Below are 20,682 nucleotides of genomic sequence, written 5' to 3'. Positions count from 1 at the left end.
GTCCAGGCGCTTTAAAATGAAAATATTTCTTTTATGATTTTTTGACCAAAAATCACAAAAATTGCCCCAAAACAGTTATATTTCCAATTTTGTCGTAATTTCAACAATTAGAAGGGTAATCACCCTTGCAAACATCAATCCAAATTTGAGAGCAATTGGGCTAGCGGTTTCAAAGAAGAAGAAATTTTACTGAAAATGAGAGAAATAACCAAAAAATTCAGCAAAAATACAAAATTCAAGATATCTTCACGATATTCATTAAACTGATTTTGATCAACCTTCGGAACCTGTATACCAAATATCAAAGCTATCAGATTAGTTATTTTTGAATTAAAAGAAATTTTGACCAAAAATTCGGAAATTGCCCAAAATTACAAATATGAAAATTTCAGTTCAATTTGTATACACTCGACTGAGGTCATCCTGAGGAACATGTATGCCAACTTTCAAAGCAATCACATGAGTGGTTTCAGAGTTAAACATTTTTTGACTAAAAACTGAAAAAATACCGAATTATACGGTGTCGCTCACATTTTATCAGAATTGGTACATACCAGTATGGGTACCAAAGATCAACCAGAAAAACAAGAATGACAAAAGCAAGTAAGGTCTGCAACTTAGGTACTGGGAGGTCATCTTTAGGAGCATGCATATCAACTTCTATAGCAATGGGACAAGCAGATCCGACATACATTAGCAAATGTCAACAACAAAGTCAGCCAGAGCAGGATTGACAAAAAGGAAAGGTTGGAGAGGGGGAAAAGAGTGGGAAAAAATGTAAAAGGGATCTTTTAAAAAGGAATGCTACCTCATCAATCTTCTATCCCCTACCCCAGCCTGAATATCAAATGTTCCACCCCTTTGTTGACCATGTTTACATAAGACCAGCTGGCAGTATATTTACAACTTTGGGGATGTTTTAATTAATGCTATGAGTGCTATCATTCGAATGTAAACAGCACTTAGACCAGTTACAGATAGTGAAATGCCTTCCACTGTGGGGGGATTATGACATCTGGCATTTTCCTGGATCCAAATTTCTCATCAGTTCTTGTATGTCTTACATGCAAAAGTTGCAAAAATTGGTTTGCAATGAAAAAATTTACCTCAGCTTTGTTTTCAGGATCAAATTTTACTACAAATTGATATTAAATATGACAAAATTATGTTCACAGCCTTTGAAACTGTCTCACAACTTATCCTGGGTTGGTGTAGGTCATTTAAGGTCACAAAAATTGGGGGGGGGGGGGGATTATGACATCTGGCATTATCCTGGATCCAAATTTCTCATTAGTTCTTGTGTGTCTTACATGCAAAAGTTGCAAAAATTGGTTTGCAATGAAAAAATTTACCTCAGCTTTGTTTTCAGGATCAAAGTTTACTACAAATTGATATTAAATATGACAAAATTATGTTCACAGCCTTCGAAACTGTCTCACAACTTATCCTGGGTTGGTGTAGGTCATTTAAGGTCACAAAAGAAAATTACCTAAAATATAAATATTTGGGGTTTCCCAACACTTTGAGCAGAAATTTATCTAATAACATCCCTCGGGACTTTTGTACCAAATTACAAAGCTATCAGACAAGTAATTTGGAGAATAAGTTTTCTGACCAAATATGACAAAATTGTCTTAAAAATACAAATTTGCATATTTCAGGACAATTTCCACATATCTGACTATTGTCATCCCTGGATATCTGTACACCAAATATAAAAGCCGTCTGTCCGGGCGCTTTAAAATGAAAATATTTCTTACAATTTTTTGACCAAAAATGACAAAAATAGCGTCAATGACACTGTAGCTCCCATCCTGGACTATTTAGTGTTTGTTCTCTGGGCAGATATTTGAACATGTGTGAAAGGGATAAAGTGCATGAAGTGAAAATACTTAAATGAAATGTACTGGAGACAGTGAAATATGTTTAATGTAATTATTCAGAATATAAAATGGAAAAAATACAGAATTAGATATATCCAATACTGTGATACAACCATTAACTCAACAAGTCATTTACAATGACATAGTCCCCACTTGTAATAGGAGTATTAGTCTTGATGGGGCAGGAAAATGTGGTCATTAAGAAGTATCACTGGGGTGTATATGTTGAGATCTATGGGCACATAGGTCTATGTTGTTGTTCCCAATTTGAAACACATGAGGCATGTCTAAGTTATGGTTCTAAATCGGGAAAAAAGATCAGACCTCTAGCAGTATTGGCCAGCCAAGAAATACATATGTGCATTATAAATGAGGTACAAGATGTGACATCTTAAGGTCTAATATCCTATCAAAATTGGAGGGTATAGAACTTGTGGTTACTGAAATATGCATATATATGTATAATCAAAGTCAAAGGTCATCGAGGTCACATGACATTTTGAAAAAAAAAATTATATTGCTAATTAATCCCTATATGCCAAAAAATCAGATCTCTAGCTCTATTCGCTTGCCCAGAATTAGATGTGTACATAATTAATGAGGTAAAGCGTGTGTTGTCATAAGGTCTCCCATCCTACTAAATACAAAGGACATAGCACTTGTGGTTACTTATTTATTGACATAAACATATATTTTAGGGAAAAGGTCATCGAGGTCACATGACATTTGGTAAAAAATTTCTCTCCTATAGTTATCCCTATATACCAAAAATCAGACATCCAGCTCTATTGGCTCGCTCAGAATGAGATATAGGCATAATTATTGAGGTACAGTATGTGGCGTCATAAGGTGTCCAATCATACCAAACATGAAGGGTGTAGCACTTGTGGTTACCGAGTTATAGAAAAATATGTATATTTGAGGTCAAAGGTCACCGAGGTCACGTGACATTTTGTCAAAAAAATTGTTTTGCTAAGTTATCCCTATATACCAAAAATCAGACCTCTAGCTCTATTGGCTCGCTCAAAATTAGATATGCACATAATTAATGAGGTACAATATGTGGCGTCATAAGGTGTCCCATCATACCATACATGAAGGCTGTAGCACTTGTGGTTACTGAGTTATGGACAAATATGTATATTCGAGGTCAAAGGTCACCGCAGTCACGTGACATTTTGTCAAAAAAATTGTTTTGCTAAGTTATCCCTATATACCAAAAATCAGACCTGTAGCTCTATTGGCTCGCTCAAAATTAGATATGCACATAATTAATGAGGTACAATATGTGGCGTTATAAGGTGTCGCATCATACCATACATGAAGCTGTAGCACTTGTGGTTACTGATTTATGGACAAATATGTATATTTGAGGTCAAAGGTCACCGCAGTCACGTGACATTTTGTCAAAAAGATTGTTTTGCTAAGTTATCCCTATATACCAAAATCAGACCTGTAGCTCTATTGGCTCGCTCAAAATTAGATATGTGCATAATTAATGAGGTACAATATGTGGCGCGTCACAAGCTGTCCCATCATACCATATATGAAGGGTGGTAGCACTTGTGGTTACTGAGTTATGGACAAATATGTATATTTGAGATCAAAGGTCATCAAGGTCACATGACATTTTGTCAAAATATCCGAGATATCTGCGTGAACGGATGGACTCACGGATGGACGAACAGACGGACATGACCCAATCTATAAGCCCACTGGACTTCATCCGTGGGGCTAAAAATTGTGTCACTGCATCCTTTTTGCAATATGAATACGATGAGAAACTAAATTTTTATTTTTCGTGGCCTTATACATGGGAGTCTATGGAGATCTGCCTTATACATGGGAGTCTATGGACGTGTAAACTAAAAATATGCAAATTTCACCACGATTTGCCCAAATTTGGGAAAGGTCACTCCTATGCACTTCCATACCAAGTTTCAAATCAATCGGACTTGTGGTTTCAGAGCAGGAGATTTTTTGACCAAAAATGGGAGAAAATTACAAAAAAATTCATGAAAAATAGCAAGTCCAAGATACTCACCCAAGATGTGCACAATCATTTCATGTCAGCCCAAAGTACTTACATGCTAATTTTTCATGTAATCTGCTCAGTGGTTATTGAGTTTTTCAATTTGACTGTTTTTACATTTTTCACTTAATTTGCATATTTTTGGCAATGACAACTTCATTTGAACAAAATCTCATCTACAGCCCATCATCCATGTACACACCAAATATCAAGATGAAATGTACAGCGGTTTTGGAGTTTTTGATGTTGACGGACAGACATACAGACATACAGACATACAGACATACAGACACACAGACATACAGACATACATACATACAGACATTTCCCTAGCCTATAAGAATAGCTTCCATTGCCATATATACATATGGCTATGGGAGCTAAAAATTGCCCCAAAACAGTAATATTTCCAATTTTGTCATAATTTCAACAATTAGAAGGGTAACACCCTTACAAATGTCCAATCCACATTTGAGAGCAACTGGGCTAGTGGTTTCAGAGAAGAATAATTTTACTTAAAATGAGAAAAATAACCAAAAATTTCAGCAAAAATATAAAATTCAAAATATCTTCATGATATTCATCAAACTGATTTGGATCAACCTTAGTAATCTGTATACCAAATATCAAAACTATCAGATTAGTTATTCTTGAATAAAAAAAATTTTGACCAAAAATTCAGAAAATTGCCCCAAAATTACAAATATGAAAATTTCAATTTAATTTGTATACATTTGACTGGGGTCATCCTGACAAACATGTATACCAACTTTCAAAGATGAGTGGTTTCAGAGTCAGATGAGTGGTTTCAGAGTTAAACAGTTCTTGATAAAAAACTGAAAAAATGCCGTCAATGACACTGTACCTTCTCTAATGTGTGGCCAGGTCAGGTAGTTGGTTGTTGGCATGGAGTTGTTGGTAAATAGTTGATGATGTAGGGGCATGAGGTGGGATATGGACCCAAAGAACCCAAAAGATGATTAAATACATCAATCAAAAAAATTCTAAGCTACAGTATAAACTGCCTAAAGATAGTTCAATGTGGAAAAAAAGTTAAATAATTCAGAAATAAGAATTAACAGTCAAAAATAGTAATGACGCACTTCCTTACTGACCTGAGTGCATGTGAAATACACAACCTGGCATCTGTAAATTAAATGTATACCAAGTGATCATTTTAAGTCACTTTTAACTGTTTTTTATGGATTTTCCAAAGAGTCCTGTGGAAATGATGAAAAACGCTTATCTGGTCTTGTGTTTGTATAACCTCATGGCTGATAATTGTCATAGTATTGAAAAAAAATTGAAAGTGAAGAAATTACTGTTTTTAATAGGCATATTTTCCTTGAAATACATGACCGTGTAAAGAATATATGCTAAAAGTGTTGAAGAGTAAATTCTTTTCAAAAATAATTTAATCTGTGACCAAAGGATTTTTATTCTTTGAGTTTACAAATTCAAACATTGCAATTTGTTCAATCATCTTGTGCAGTGCAAAATTTATAAAATGACTGAAAAAAAAAAAATTGCAGAATTACAGTCTTTGTGATGTAAAATTATGGGTTGACATCACGATAACTGTTAATCTGTTTGAAGTACTAATATAAGTACTAATATACTATATTTAAAAAGAAAAGTTCATGCAGAAACGGTAAAATATATTGTCAGCAATGTAGTGTTAATTTTGACTTTACATCAAAATATGCCTTTGCTGGATACCAAATATATAGGGCGAAATATTAAAATCAGCCATGTTCAGCAAAATCCACACAACAGCATTGATCCTTTTCTAATTTGATTTGATTTGCTTATGTTATCCTTGTATGACAGTCAGTACAATATGGAACTTGAACACAACACAGTGAATAAGTATGCTGTAAATGAAATGGTGTGGCTGCATCCACATGCAGCAATAGGAGTGCCTTTGTCTCTCACCCCTCATTTCCAACCTGTCCCATCCCTGAAAAAATAGTTTGGTCTTATATTTATAATGTTAATAATTTCTGTATTTGTTAAAATGTGCGCATCTCAAAAACTTTTGATCATAAACATTTTCATTGTTTTTTATAGCTGACCAGTCATTAACCTGTTTATTTTGAATATTTGCGCATTTTTCCTCAGTATTTGACATTTTCTGAATACCTTCTCAGGGTTTTACATCACTTTTTACTTTTGAGAGTCCCTGGGACCCCTGGTGTTAGAAAATGGGAGTCCTACATCAAAATATGGGGGTCCCAATTTATTTCAAAAGAATATTTTATTGTTTATCCATGCCATGGTCTTCACTGTGTTCAGTTAGTGTTATAACACACGGCAAATGGTTGCGCATTTCTTAAAATATTCTTACATGAAAATTCTAGTTCATACTGAGGTCCCTCATTGATCAATTCAAAGAACACTATTCATAATTGAAATGATCTCATAACTTTAATGACAAGTTCACAAAGTTGTGAAATTTGAACAAGTATTCAAATTTGTCAAATTGACAAGAAGGTAAGTAATTTCATACTCTGAAATGGCATTCACCCAGCAAGTCCAGTAGGTTGAGTTCACACTCTGCCAGCAGCTCCTTCAGCAAATAACCTAGCATGTTTATGAAGTCAAAATCATCTGTGATGGGGCCTAACCAGTTTGATGAACATTAGTCTATTAAGCCTTTGAGGATTGAGTCTATTTCGTGCCCTCTGTTTGATGGCATTTTGTACTGAAAAGCCCCTTTCACATGGGGCAGAGGACACTGGTATGAAAAGAGCAATTTTAGCAAGAATGGCAAGATCAGGATACTCCTCTGTAAAATCAGTTAGCAACAGCTTGATATACATATCAAAATTCAGTGCGTCCCTATGAGATCTTGTGAAGTGTTTGTAAACAAGAAAGTGTGCCCTAGCTCTATCAGCATCAATACCTGGTGTATTGTTATGATGATTCAACAGTTGATCAAGCTGGTTGACCCCATAGTCAGGTAGGTTGGCCAAATTTCAGGATATCTGTGTGGGTTTAGAATTACATCAAAACATTCCGAATATCATCTCATCATCTGGAAATCTGCAATCTAAATTCTGCAGTAGTTTGTTGATATAATTTTCTCGTACACTACAGAAGCTCTGTCTGAGTGGCTGATTGTAAGTGATTTTAATGTTTTTGTATGTGTTTTCTGACCATTGCCAGGAACATCACCCAAATCATTAAAGACTTCTCTGACAGTGTGTGAATCATTAGTCATTGTATTCAATGTGTCCCTAATAGACTGAACACTTTTTTTGATATGGGATAGGTTGACAGAATCTTTCTGAAATGTAAGGCTCAAAATTCCAATCACAGTAAGGACATCAATCAATAAGGCAGTGAATAGCAGAAACAATGAATTGGAGACAAATTTCAACAGCCCATCAGCCTTTCCCCTTTTTTGTCACTTGCAAGTGCCAAGGCAATTGGCTCAAAACTGATGAAAATCATCTTGACAGCTGATTCAACCGACAACCAGCGAACAGATGTAGGCTCAGTAATTTGTTTCGCCTTCCCATTCAACAGAGTTTGAATTTCTCTAAGTTTGTCATATCTCACACTAGAGTCATTAAGTATTTATACAATGAATGGATTATATTATGATATTCTTTGCAATATTCAATATCTCTGCCTGCTTGAGAAGCAGCAAGATTCAATCGATGTGCAACACAATGCACTTGAACAAGGTTGGGATTTCTGGCTTTTAATTTTGCACCCAACCCGTTCAAACGACCGGTCATTACGGCCGCCCCGTCTGTTCCAGTCCATATATTTTGTCTACGGCCGCGTCACAGATTTCTTTCCTAGTCAAAATTCAATCAAGGCGTTTTCGATCCCTGCAGCAGTGGCAATTTGCTGCTTACCGAGGAAAGAAACATTCGCCTCGCCATTCTGAATATATCGAACATATATGGCAAGTTTCTTATGAACGGTTATGTATTGTCACAAGTCTCATCCAACATTATACCGATGAAATCACTTGCATGTATGCTATCAATCAGGGACTTCTCGATCACACGTTGAATACACTCTTCAAACTCCATAACTATCTGCGGACGTTTGTAATATTCAATGTCTAAGCCGTTCAGATTCTGTAGATGCATGATGTCAGTGAATACATCGCATGGAAGGTCACGTTTAGCGATCAGATAAACAGTACGTAATTGTGCAGCGTACGCCTCGAGTTCGTTTACCCTGCACCTGCCGGTCCTCTGCAGATTTGCGAGCGGTTGTAAATTGTGACCTCAAGCTTAGGATTTTAACACTTGTGAGATGACTTTTCGAGTCCTGATGACGAGTGAGAGTTGAATGTTGAAAATTAGAACAACCTTCCGTGAACGGGCATGTAACATTCGATTTCAAACATACATCGCATTCCATGACGTTTCGCTCTTCAGAATATCGAAGCCATTTAAATCTATTGAGCCAACTTCTGTTGAATGTTCGTAATTTTGCTGACTTGGCCGGGGGATCTGATGTATCAGTATCGCATGGCGTAGCTGCTGTTTCGGCCTCGACCAAACCTACATCGTGCTGGTTGCTGCGGCTGTCGAAAAACTTTCGCAGATCGGCTTGTTTTGGGTATTTGACACGACCCGCCATGATGCATACGCAAACAAGAAATCGACCAATTAAGAATCAGTTTACATTTTGAAAGTCACTTTTACGGTAGTAAAATTGTGTTCCGCGGGTACCATTGGTCATCAAACAGTGGAGGCCAATGCACTACGGAGCATTCTATTAAAGTATGGGGTCGGTAAGGTTTACTGGGATGTGTTTTACGTGTTCAGCAGCTTCGCGAGATATACACCAGCAACAGATATTTCTGCGTCCGAAGGGACGCGTAGTTTAGTTTTTGAGGGGTCCTGGGTCCGGTTTTATGCGTAAAGGACGCAGAAATGCGCGTCATGTAAAACCCTGCCTTCTTATTCAGTTTGTCATTTCTAAAAGTTTAAATGCACAATTGTGTGGTCAAGCTTTCCACAAGCATCAAATGTTGTACTTCATATAGGAAGATCTGCCTCTAGAGGGCGGGCATCATGAACAGTGTTTGTTGGTTAATTCCTCCACGTGATTGTACTGTAAACATTGAACATGGCCGACGTCCGATTTTCCTGTCTAAAACTTTCACTCGTTTTCGTTCATATGACTCTGAAACTCCAGGAAATGATTGGGAAGAAAGGGTTATCTTGAAATATTGAGGTACTCGCCGATATTTTGCAAAATTAAATGAGAAAAAATGCAAGGAAAATGCCGACAGGCTTACACAATGACTGTTTTCAGACTCAGACTCAGAGGCACATGATCATCTCTGCAGATTATGCAACAGGCCCATATCACGTGAGGCCATGAGGGGATATCCACGCAACTCAGTACCAAACACTAGCGCTCACAGAGTGAGCAAACACAAAGTGAGTACCCCTAACGTCAGCTCAGTAGTCTGTAATAGATTGTAGTCAACTAAGAAACCTTGGAGAAAGGCTTAACACTGTGGCTATGCCGCTAAGTCCCTTTTGATTTTTGTCACAGCTCAAAATCGTTCTCCCACACCTCAACCTGAGCCATGAACACCCCCACCAGTTTATGATATGACCCATCACAATGGCATGCCGTCAACGGATCTTGACAGACGGAAGTCTTGACAGACGGAAGTTCTTGACAGCAGCATATTGGTTTTCAACTCTAATACCTTCTCTGTCTATAAATAGACACGAGAAGGTAAAAATTACCTGAAAAATAGAAACATGCAAATTTCATCCCAAATTTTAAACACCTACTTTAAAATACCTAAAGGAACCTGCACACCAAGTTTCAACCCTATCTGACCAACGGTTACAGAGTTTTAGCAATTTGCAGGGTTTTTCCTATTTTCCCCCTCATTTGCGTATTTTTGACACTGACAAGTTCATTTGAACAAATTCACATCTCCACCCCTAGGTGCACCTGTACACCAAATACTAAGACAGTAGGTGCTGCCGTTTAGCTGTTTTTGATGTGGACGGACATACATACATACATACATACATACATACATACATACATACATACATACATACATACATACAGACATGCAAATGGATGCAAATGAACTGATTCGGCTTATACAATTACCTCACATTGGTATACCAAATGTGAGCTAAAAATTGAACAAATCTTTTTGGTTACATCTACTGGCCTACAATTTTTTTATATCAATAGTTTAGTTGCTTGGACATTTGAGTGATGGAAAATAACAGCTACAATTACCTAACACGATACTCTGTTGCAATAAATTTCAATGTTGTATATGTTAAACAAATATTTATAAAAACTTTGTATATAAGTCTACAGTCTCTTTTTTCTTGAAAACTTTATATTTTCGAAGATTTGAAAGTGCAACATAATAAAGCCATATTTACTAATAAAAAGTGCACATCCTTGGGCTTTTTTGAATCAAAATAAAGAATTGCACTCATGCTCTAGGCCAATATTGCTGTGTATTGTGTACCAGCTTATTTCTCAAAATGATCGCACGAGGGCGCTAGATAAGACGCCATATTGGATTTTGGCTAGGGTTTGTCTGTTATTTATTTACTCCTTAACTGCCACAGCAGAACACAGATGATGCATGGTGACCATTGTGACGCATTCAGAACATACGTCAGCCATGCTGCAAGCAGCTCAAAAGGCAACAGCTCATAAAAATGGCTGATGTTGGAATACCTTGCAGAGAGCAGACAAACTCATACGATTTGGAATCTGTGCAAGTTACAAAGACGTTGACAAAACAACAACCTGTCTGTAATTGTCTTGAACATTTGGGAGTAATTGTCAACAGTCAACAATACAACCAGTGCCCACATACAGATGAATTTCACCATTTTACCAGATATGAAAAGGTATGTGCTACTGAATTACAAGGTGGGCAGTCTGTTAAGGCTACCGATAAGACATGCGAGCAAAGTCATTCAGAAATGAAATATGGGCAATACGGATGTACTGTCTGCAGTGCATTGACAGAACAACTGATCAAGGATTTGGAGACAGAGATAATAATTGGCTCTGAACTTCAAGAGCCACAACCATTACGACTGGGCCAAATGGAAGAAGAAATTAAAAAGGCATCACAAAAATCGTGTCAAAGATGTAAATCAAGAATAAATATTATTATGCAAGAAGTACAACAAGAAATGTTTCGGAAACTTCTGGATAGATTAACAGCGGCACTGAAGTCAGAGTACCTCAAACAAGATATGGATAATGAAAGCATGCAATATGAATGTAAGTGTTACATCTCAGAAAAGAATGACGTGTTGATGCATACAATACCACACTGTGAAACACAGTCAGATCACAGCACCTTGGAAGAACCTGGAATAGCAAAAATGCAGAATGAAAAGCATGCTGCTACTGATGTAAACCCAAAGTGTATTCATGATGTTGCCAAAGGTAGACAATCATTATCAAACAATCTCCAAATAACAACATTTCAATCAGCAAGAAAGTTCAAGGACATACCGGTATATGCAGTTAAGTCATATAGAACAACATCACCATCTCTAGCACAACACAAAGATTTGGTTGAGAAATTCAACGTCGCTGACTCTGGTATTAGTGAGAGTGAACATGAAGGTGGAGGTCGAGAAGACTACATTCCACCCTCACATAGGTCGAAGTCAGAAACATCTGCATGCCGGTACACCAGTCTGCCAGTGGTTCATAATGAAGCACTCATTGAACCACAAGAAACCAAATCAGAGCCACAACCAGTGCACATACTAGCATGTCACACCAAGACAAATTCTCCAAGGAAAAGTAGTTACCAAGAATATAGAGAAAGTACTTGCATAGCTGAAGCATCACCAACTTTCACAAGAATAAAACTAAAGACATCAAAAAGAGCCCAAGGTGCCAATCATGATGAAGATTCTGACATCGAAAAAAGTGATGACTCAACATCAGATTCTGAGTCTGATACAGAGCCCACCTCATATGATTTTCCACAGAATAAAGAACAATTGAAACGAGCTTCCTGGATCAGGGGAAAATATTCCTCACCCTACTATTCAGAACTTAAACTTAAATCATATAAGTTTCTTGATGAAGAAAATCAACCAAAACATGACACTGACCCTAAATATGATTATGAGATGGCTATTTGTCGCGGACAACCAACTGAAATTCAAGTACCTCGAGCAAAACCAGAAATACCACCAAAACCAAAACCAAAACAGATGAGGCCACCAGACAACACTCTGCATCCATTTACGAGTAGAGTGGAGACAAAAAAATCGTTAAAAGATGTCACACTGGTACCTCCAAGTCCACAAGACAGGAAATCAGCCTCTGAGAAAGAACAAGTGTCATCTATACATACTAGGAGCAAACTGCCAATCACAGAAGATCAGTTTGATGCTGCTAAATACCAGCGTGCTGATGGTAAAAATTACGGCATAGGCAAAGAAACAGAAAAGACACCTTTACATCAGAGAGCAAACCTAGATATTCTACCAAAACCAGATTTCAGTTCACCAGCAATATCCCTGAGACAGTACAACACAACTGAGTCTTCATGTGACGCACCAATTCTAATTGGGACTGATATCCAAAATGTCAGTGGTGATGGACCTGCAAACAATAAGTACCAATCTGCTCTTGAATACACAAGCGCAAGATCACATCATGCAAAGACACTGTCAGTTCAACCAAATGAGGATTTTGCTAGGCTTGCAACAGTGCCAGCTGCACCGAGCTGCACATTACAACCAACCCTTTATAGATCAGCACCACCACCTGGATTGACCATGCAAAATCACACAGACTGTCAGAGAGATAGCAAAAATCTGTCAGTAAGTACCTGAGTTTCTTTAACTTATTCTACAAATTCATTGTTTAGAAATTCACATTCATCACCATGTGATCATAAAGTGGAACTTTTGAAGTGGTCATAGATTGCCCATAAAGAGTATTTGATCAGTACTATAGTGTACCATCTATTTGTTTTTTGTAAAGATTTTCAACCACTTTGTTCAATAGATTAAAAAGGTTTAGTGAGCTGTAACGTACTGTACATTAGTTAAGAGCTCACAATTTTCTGATCAAAGATTATGAAAATAATCCCTTATTTTCAAATTTTCCATATTGTGAAAATTTTAATGAAAGTGCAAACATTTGATGTGCAAGTAATACAAATTTGAAGCACAGTAACACTGACAGACATTTTTCTGACATTTATGACCAGACAGCACTATCCGGTCATAGAATGTGCAAATCATCTTGACTGTCTATTTTACAAGAATACACTGCATTAGGCTGTACACTTCAGTTTTTTTTTTCATGTTACAAGTTATAAACATTTAAAAGGTATCATCATATTTATGTCAATCAATCTGAGTCATGCTTGGGAATCATACTGTACCATATGTTTAGCCTAAAATGTTGTCAGACTTAATACTAAACTAAAATTGTATACTAGGGTTTACAGTAAAAAAGAACTATTACAGTGCCAGTATGCATAATTTTTGACTTAGGCAAGTACAGTTTGTCCACTTATCGTGACTTTGTATTTGTCATGTTATGTGGTTACTAATTTATGGCTTTATTTGTGAGCAGGTTTATAAGACTTTGGTATAACATATACAGATTCATATCCCATTACAATGATAAATGACAAAATGACAGATTTGACACCTTCTATGCAGATGTTAAATTCCTTTACAAAAAAATCTAATTGAGATGAAAGACATAAAGTTTCTCGTGAATTTACCACAGAAAATCTTGACGGTCATTTTAGCTTTTTAAAATCCAGATCCAGGTTTAGACAGAGGTCGTATGAATGCATACTACCATGTCAGGTATATTTGCTCCCATTTTACAAACTGCACACAACATGCTGTGCACTGTGATGTATTACAGTATAATACACGTACACTGTATCCTACTGTACCAGTCTCATATCGTAAATAAGCAGCTTGTTATTGAAATGTGCATAAATCTTAAAGTTGGTAGGTAACCCTTCGGCAGTTTGCACCATTCACAATGCTGTGCACCTTAATAGCTGGTCTAATGCTAGACATTAATCACACTAGGGTCAGGACCTTCCCAGAGCTTGACAATGTGCAATGTACCGGTTAATGTTAATGGTTACCAGGATTACATTCAAACTTACTTCATTGGCAATAGATTCTACTAAAATTCTATAACCTAGCAATATTTAAGGTGGTTGGAAAGGCTAGAGCGTCAGTTATAAATTTCAACAAAACTATTAAAATATAAAAAAAGTCAACAGTCTCTGTGGAATAAAAAAAACAAGACATTTGGGCACAAAGGCATTGCAAAGTTATAGCCTGTTAAAACTTCTGAAAAAACCGACCAAATAAGAAGAAGTTGGGGAGTCCTTAGTGTATTAACTACGGTAGAGGTCCCCTAGCTTTTAATAAAATGTTTGAAAAGGGAAAGTCATTATTTGCTGTTTTTCAGGAAAGTTTGACAAGGCGATGCTGGCATTCAGAGTGAGTGACTGCTATTGTAAATGCATTTTTAGATTCTTTGAGTGTCAAAGAGGTGTCAAAAGTGAGATTAAGCAAAAAAGCTGCTCTATGACTTCAAAAGAGGGGTGCAAATATGGCTTGTTTTCAACGTTTTTGACAGAATAACAGTTTTCCTACATAATTGTATACCAATTAAATCCAACTTTGAAATGAGATATGGACATGGAATTTTTACAGCCTATTAACAAGGTTACAGATAAGATTTGTATGGCACAATTTTCCTGTATTTGAAGTACTTTTTGAAAAATCACATTTTGAAATTTGAAAGAATTTTAATAATTTTGTGATATATAAACCCATGTAAAATCATAAAAACAAATTTTATTTACAAATCCTACCGCACAAATCTTACAATTAATAGTGTCAACATATTTATAACTAATTTGGTAATATTAATACTATCCAACTATTATTAAATTCAAATAAAAAAAATATGAGAAATTAAATTTTAATATTTACTGGTGTCATATTTCAAAATCATGGCTGCAAATATACATTTTTATATTATTTGGAGAAAATATTAACTAAGGGAGTTATCCTGAAAATATGAACTGAATATCTTGATTCTAACACTTGAAACTTGACATTAACTCTGAGAAAAGAATTTGTACAAAATAGCCTTTCCAGCTACCTTAAGTTCTTAGTTATTTCTGCTATCATACTCACCTGCCCTTCAGACACACTACAATGTACGCTTTAAGCATGCATCCCACTAATGAATAAGCCAGTGGATAAGTTTGTCTTTCTTGGTTATTAAAGTGTTTACTACCAATTACATAGTTACAAACTAAGCAAAATGAAGTTACTTTGCAAAGAAGGGACATTCAATACCACATTTTTTGTTGGATTATTTCTCAGGTTCCAAATATCAGAGACATAATCAATGAATTCACGAGATACACTGACCAGTGTAAAATTGGTGAACTATACACAAAAGGCAACTTCATAGGCAGTGTCTTTGATGAAAGAGGTGGCTACCTTCAGACACCTGCTGGTGATGTAGTACTGTACATCCCCCCTGGTGCTGTTGAAAAAGGAAAGCAGCAGCCGATTTTCATGTATGCAGATGGTTATAGGTATGAAAAGCTGCAGACTGGTGAAGTGGTCTTGACTCCAGAGGTGAAGTGTGGGCCCCGTGGAACGGGTTTCTTGACAGAAGTAATGCTAACTCTCCCACATGGTGCAGTTCAAGAGGACTCATGGAAATTCACAACAGCCTCAAAACAGAGGGGTGGAAAATGGAAAAGTTTACCTACCACATCTATGCTCCTGAATGGAAAGTCTGTTTTTATCTTTCTGCGCCATTTCTGTACTTATCGTGCAGCAGGACAACCAAAGCTACACAAACCGATGCATGCACAAGAACCTATAAAAGTTGGTGTCAGAGGCAGATTTGTAGATGACAAATGCTGCGCAATCCATGTTGGTGTGTGGCAGGATGAAAGTAGGTGCCAGGTATGCATACACTTTGATGTCATCTTGTTGATCAGAGGAAATGAGTGGGTCAGGCCAAGCATGCATAATGAGAATATTATTTATTCAAATATGACCTAATGGTACTAACACAGTAGTACTACTGTACATGTACATATTCATGTTCAATTGGTAATTTATATAGTAAATACATAATTAATTAATCCTGTAAATGCTTTTTAAAGTCATGATTTTAGACTAACGAGCTTTTGCTCGAAAACATGCCTTGGGCAACCACAGTATATAAATAATATTATACCAGTACAGTAATAGCAATAAAATATCAACCTGGCTTGAAAATGCTGTTCTTGTGTACCCCAGGAGATTGAGTGGCAAGAGTGGACACTAATTAAAGTTGGAAGTGACAATGCACAATTACTCATCACTCTGAAGGATAGCCCTGGCTGGAGACTGTGTGAAAGTTTGAGAACAAAGGTAAGGTTTTGTTTCATGACAGAGTAATTATAAATGATACAGGGTCTATTCACCATCTACCGGTACTTTCATTGTGTTTAATGGCAGCTATCATTTGTTGGTGAACAACTGCAATCATTTTCTTGCATTTTTTGAAAACAAATATGCAGTATATGTTGGGTACCTAGTAAACTCACAAGAAAACAACAGATCAACTTGACCTGCTATTGATCTTTGATGACTGACTGACTTGTATGCAAATGAATTGTGTTACAGATTTGTAAGTTTCGACAGAATTACAAGTTTTAAGCACTGACAATGACTGCTGATGATTTGACATCTATCAATATTTATCAGACAATACTGGACACATTAAATAAGAAAGTATGACATGAATTATTGCATACATTTTGGACTGTTATAAAGTTTGTACGTACACACCCCTACACAGGATATGGCGTTCAAAGAATTTTACTATGCAACAGTGAACAAATACAAAACGAACGAACTAGCAGTGATAACCTAAGTACACATAAGCACAATGCCGAAAACTAAGAAAGTGAAAACTAGGCAAAACTACAATGTCACAACTAAGTGAACATACAACTCAAAGATTGGGCAAGGAGTCTCCGCCAGTCTGCTTCCGGGCAAAGGTTGGGTAGCAAACTTAGATTTGCAGACCTTTGGATAGCCGAAAATTTAAGTGGTTCCACCAGGCCAGTGGAGACCACCTTCTTGAGTGGGGTACATGTAATGTATGGCCCACAATGGGAAGCAGACTAGTGAAGCCAAGGAGGAGATTCTATTGAAAGAGATAACAAAATTCAAGTAAAGTGATATAGAAATTCTACTGAAATTATACTGAACCTTTATGGCAACTAATGGAGTTTAATGGAGTTTTGGCCCCCTTCTGTAAAAAAATATGAAAAATACTCTGTATCATTTCTGTAGATTTTTACAGAATTTGTATGTAAATTCAATACACGTTCTACAGAATTTCTGTAGAGCTATATTGAATTTCTACAATGTTCTACAGCATTTTAAGTAGAATTTCTGTAGAACTATATACTATAAGCACACTGGGAATACCACCATGTGGTCTGTAAAAATGATACAGCAGGTGGAGGCCCAAGAAAGCATCACATGCAGTTCAACAGAGGTACCGAAGATGTCATTTCCATGTCATCTTGCACCAGTACGACATGACAGACTGACCAAATTGGTGTGAAAGAAGTGTTGTGTCACATCCAGGGAAGAAAGTATATTATAAGCATTGTGAGATACCAGATCACAGATATATGTTGTCATCTCTGAGATGGAAACAGACTTATGTGAATGAAAACCAATTGAAGCTCTTCTGGCAGTGGGTACAATATCAAACATTAAAGCAGGGAACTGAACAGACAGTGGTTGGGTAGAAATGGACTTTGAACTTGTCGCAGAAGATACATCTGATGAGCGATTGGAAGTACCTATCCTGGTAAGCAAAAGTACATAGAATACCTAGACCACCCAATCATTGGCTATAAATGTGATAGAAGAAATCTGCAGAGATTGCAGCCAAGATTTGCAAAGAGAAGTAAAGGTAATTTTGGCAGAAATTGAGACAGTTCGAAAAAAGACCTGAAAACAGTGATCAACATAATTTAGGACAATACCGAGTTTGAGCATCACTACACTGTCACTGTGGGAAGAAAAGATGTAAAGATTCAAGCTGGACAGACTTATCATGTGAAATGCCAAGCACGTACTGGGCCTATCATAGAGCCAAGACCTGTGATAATTGAACCAGACGTAAAATCTCCCTGGCCGATTGATTTCAAATGCCTGAACACTTAGCAAAGTTACAGCCTGGATCGATACACTGAATCAGTATACCAGTGCAGAACACAACAAAGCATGACCATATGATTCTCAGAAGCTGTATAGCAATGGGATCACTCTAGTTTAACACTTCAGCGATGCCGCTAGAAGGCATGAAGTTACAGAGAAAGCAGACGTCATCGTCTCTGACTTAGGTTTAATATCTAATATCTCTCATGTACCGATGTGTACCGGTAATTTACTTATCTATCAATGAAGAAATGAAGGTGACAAAATGACTTTTAGTAAAATTATTCTACCACCAAACTGTAGAGTTATATTGTATGTGACAATATTAACTCTGGTGATAATGTGCCCTCTACTGTTTGTCATCAATAGATCAATAATATTTTGCTATTTCTTAAGGCGATACCGAAGGATTCAAAGCACGCGTTGGTTGCTATCGCTGGCAACGTTCCAAACGCGCACTTTGCACGTGCAAAATCTTACCGTTCCGTTGTTTTCTATGGATATTCGACTCCTGGTATTTTGAAAATGCTCAAAATCTTTCAACTCTCTCAATTGTAAACCAATTTAGCTGATTTTTTGTAGGATTATTGAAGTCATAGATGAGAATATAGATAAGCATGCGTTTCTAAAAATTCCGGACAGTTTATGAGATATCACCGTAAAACCCTTCAAAATTTCACAAAATGACACAGTAGATATTTTCCTGTTCAAAAATCGTTTGTACCTGAACAGATAACCTAATCCATGCTAGGGGCTCTAAACAGGTATCTAATGTGTTACATTCTGAAATTTTGGAAAATTTGGTGCAAATTTGTAGGAGCTGAAACGTTTTAAAATAGAGCTGTGAAAATTTGTATATGAGTGACGTCACTGATCAATCGCGCGACAAACCTGCGTCTTTTGGAATTGTATGGTTCTATAAATCTTTATTATGCAAAGAAAACTATGAAAACTTTGCATTTTGATTGATTTTGGAAATTACCCTTAGCAACCGTTGCTTAGCAATTTGAATCCTTCGGTATCGCCTTAAATGAGAGACACAGTCTTGATTCAATTGTCCATTAGCAAATAATATGCATAAAGAAAGAGTTTTGTTGTTTCATTGTAATGATAGTTGAGTAACGTTAATCATCTTTTTGATATTCTCAGGTTATTAACATTGGTACTATCGGTCCACACTTACTTAAGACACTGTTTGTTTTTGAACATGTCAAGTCACAGTCAGCCAAGGACAAGCACTGTGATGCGTCAAATATCATATATCTACACAATTCAGTATATCTGTGTTTGACATCTGAAGATCAATATGAGGAACACCATATTCCATTTCTGATTGAGAGAACTGATAATGAAGTGAGTAAATAAACCAAATAACTGTCCACTTGTCTAGCAGAAGCAAACAATTAATTTTCAGTTCAGTTTATAAACGATTCAAGAGATTGGAGTTTTCCACACCCACTCTACTCACTTTCCAAACCCACAATCAACAATCTGTTACCCTATTTTGACAGACATTACATATTAGGAGTACTACATAAACATTTGTACTGGGTTTTAATGGGAATGAGAGGTGAAAAAAATGATAAATGCTTATCAAGTCAGTTTCCTTACAAGTACAAAATAATTTCATTTCAATTTCATGTTCAAATTTTCAAACATGAGATGTTGCAATATCTGCTCATGGAGAAATTACTTGTACTTCAAATCACAACCTGGTTACAAAGTAATTATATGAGCAGTTATTGGTCATTCAATGTAATCACAGTTAACATCTGAATATGCTCAACAACATTTTCTGAATTCAAAAACTTGAAAGAGAAAAAGAGAAAAAGTTTAGAAAAACAACATATGAATTACCAGTACTAAATTCTTGATACTGTATACTGTATATATGTTGAAGAAATTTTGTTTTTTACATGTATCTTTAGGATTCTTCATGGGCATCTGTTCCAGGCAGAAGTGAAATTGAAGAGTATCGACATTGGAATCCAGACTGGAAGCCACAACCAGGCAATCAAATAAGTGTAGATGGCTGGCGAAGCCTATGTGAAATACTAGACCACTACCGTTTTGGAAGGTCTGACTGGCAGGCACTTGCTGGTGAACTAGGATTGTCCCCATGTCAATAGGTACAGTAACTGCAAAATCAAGTCCAACAAACCGTTTACTGGATTAATTTCTTCTCAAACCACAGAAATCTTTCCTTGAGTCAAACACTAGAGATTCTGCATGGTAAATTAAAGGCAATTGGTAATGATCTAGCTCGGCGCATAATTGAAACAAGAAATGGCAAATCAGAAGTGGAAGGTGAAGACATTTGTACAACCAAATTGCTGCACAATGGCACCATTCATCTCAAGTCTTCTGAGACTATACCTTCAATGTCAGTTCACACAATGAGTCAAGAATTGCCAACGTCAAAAGGTGATTATGGACAATCACAAACTTCACCTCTATCAGAAGCAACATGTATACCTACACATCGAAAAAGGTTAATTGACTTTTCATCACC

At 36.6% G+C, this 20,682-nt stretch overlaps 1 protein-coding gene across 1 annotated transcript; it reads left to right on the top strand.

The window, feature by feature from the left end:
• The first annotated feature begins 10,598 nt into the window (after positions 1-10,598).
• On the top strand, positions 10,599-20,317 carry LOC139127587 (uncharacterized). Its single transcript, XM_070693490.1, has 5 exons — positions 10,599-12,749; positions 15,309-15,905; positions 16,245-16,358; positions 19,320-19,523; positions 20,099-20,317. The coding sequence occupies exons 1-5, from the start codon at positions 10,605-10,607 to the stop codon at positions 20,297-20,299; spliced, it is 3,261 nt and encodes a 1,086-aa protein (XP_070549591.1). The 5' UTR covers positions 10,599-10,604; the 3' UTR covers positions 20,300-20,317.
• The last annotated feature ends 365 nt before the right edge of the window (positions 20,318-20,682 follow it).

The sequence above is a fragment of the Ptychodera flava genome, unplaced genomic scaffold (genome assembly GCF_041260155.1).
Source record: "Ptychodera flava strain L36383 unplaced genomic scaffold, AS_Pfla_20210202 Scaffold_33__1_contigs__length_2856901_pilon, whole genome shotgun sequence".
Taxonomy (NCBI): Eukaryota; Metazoa; Hemichordata; class Enteropneusta; family Ptychoderidae; genus Ptychodera; species Ptychodera flava.
This window is presented reverse-complemented; position numbering and strand designations above follow the sequence as displayed.

Excerpts from the sequence above, each read along its gene's own strand:
- LOC139127587 (XM_070693490.1), top strand. The coding sequence starts at position 10,605 with ATGGCTGATGTTGGAATACCTTGCAGAGAGCAGACAAACTCATACGAT. Across the intron at positions 16,359-19,319 it reads GTGAAAGTTTGAGAACAAAG|GTTATTAACATTGGTACTAT; the intron begins GTAAGGTTTTGT and ends TGATATTCTCAG. Across the intron at positions 19,524-20,098 it reads TTGAGAGAACTGATAATGAA|GATTCTTCATGGGCATCTGT; the intron begins GTGAGTAAATAA and ends ATGTATCTTTAG.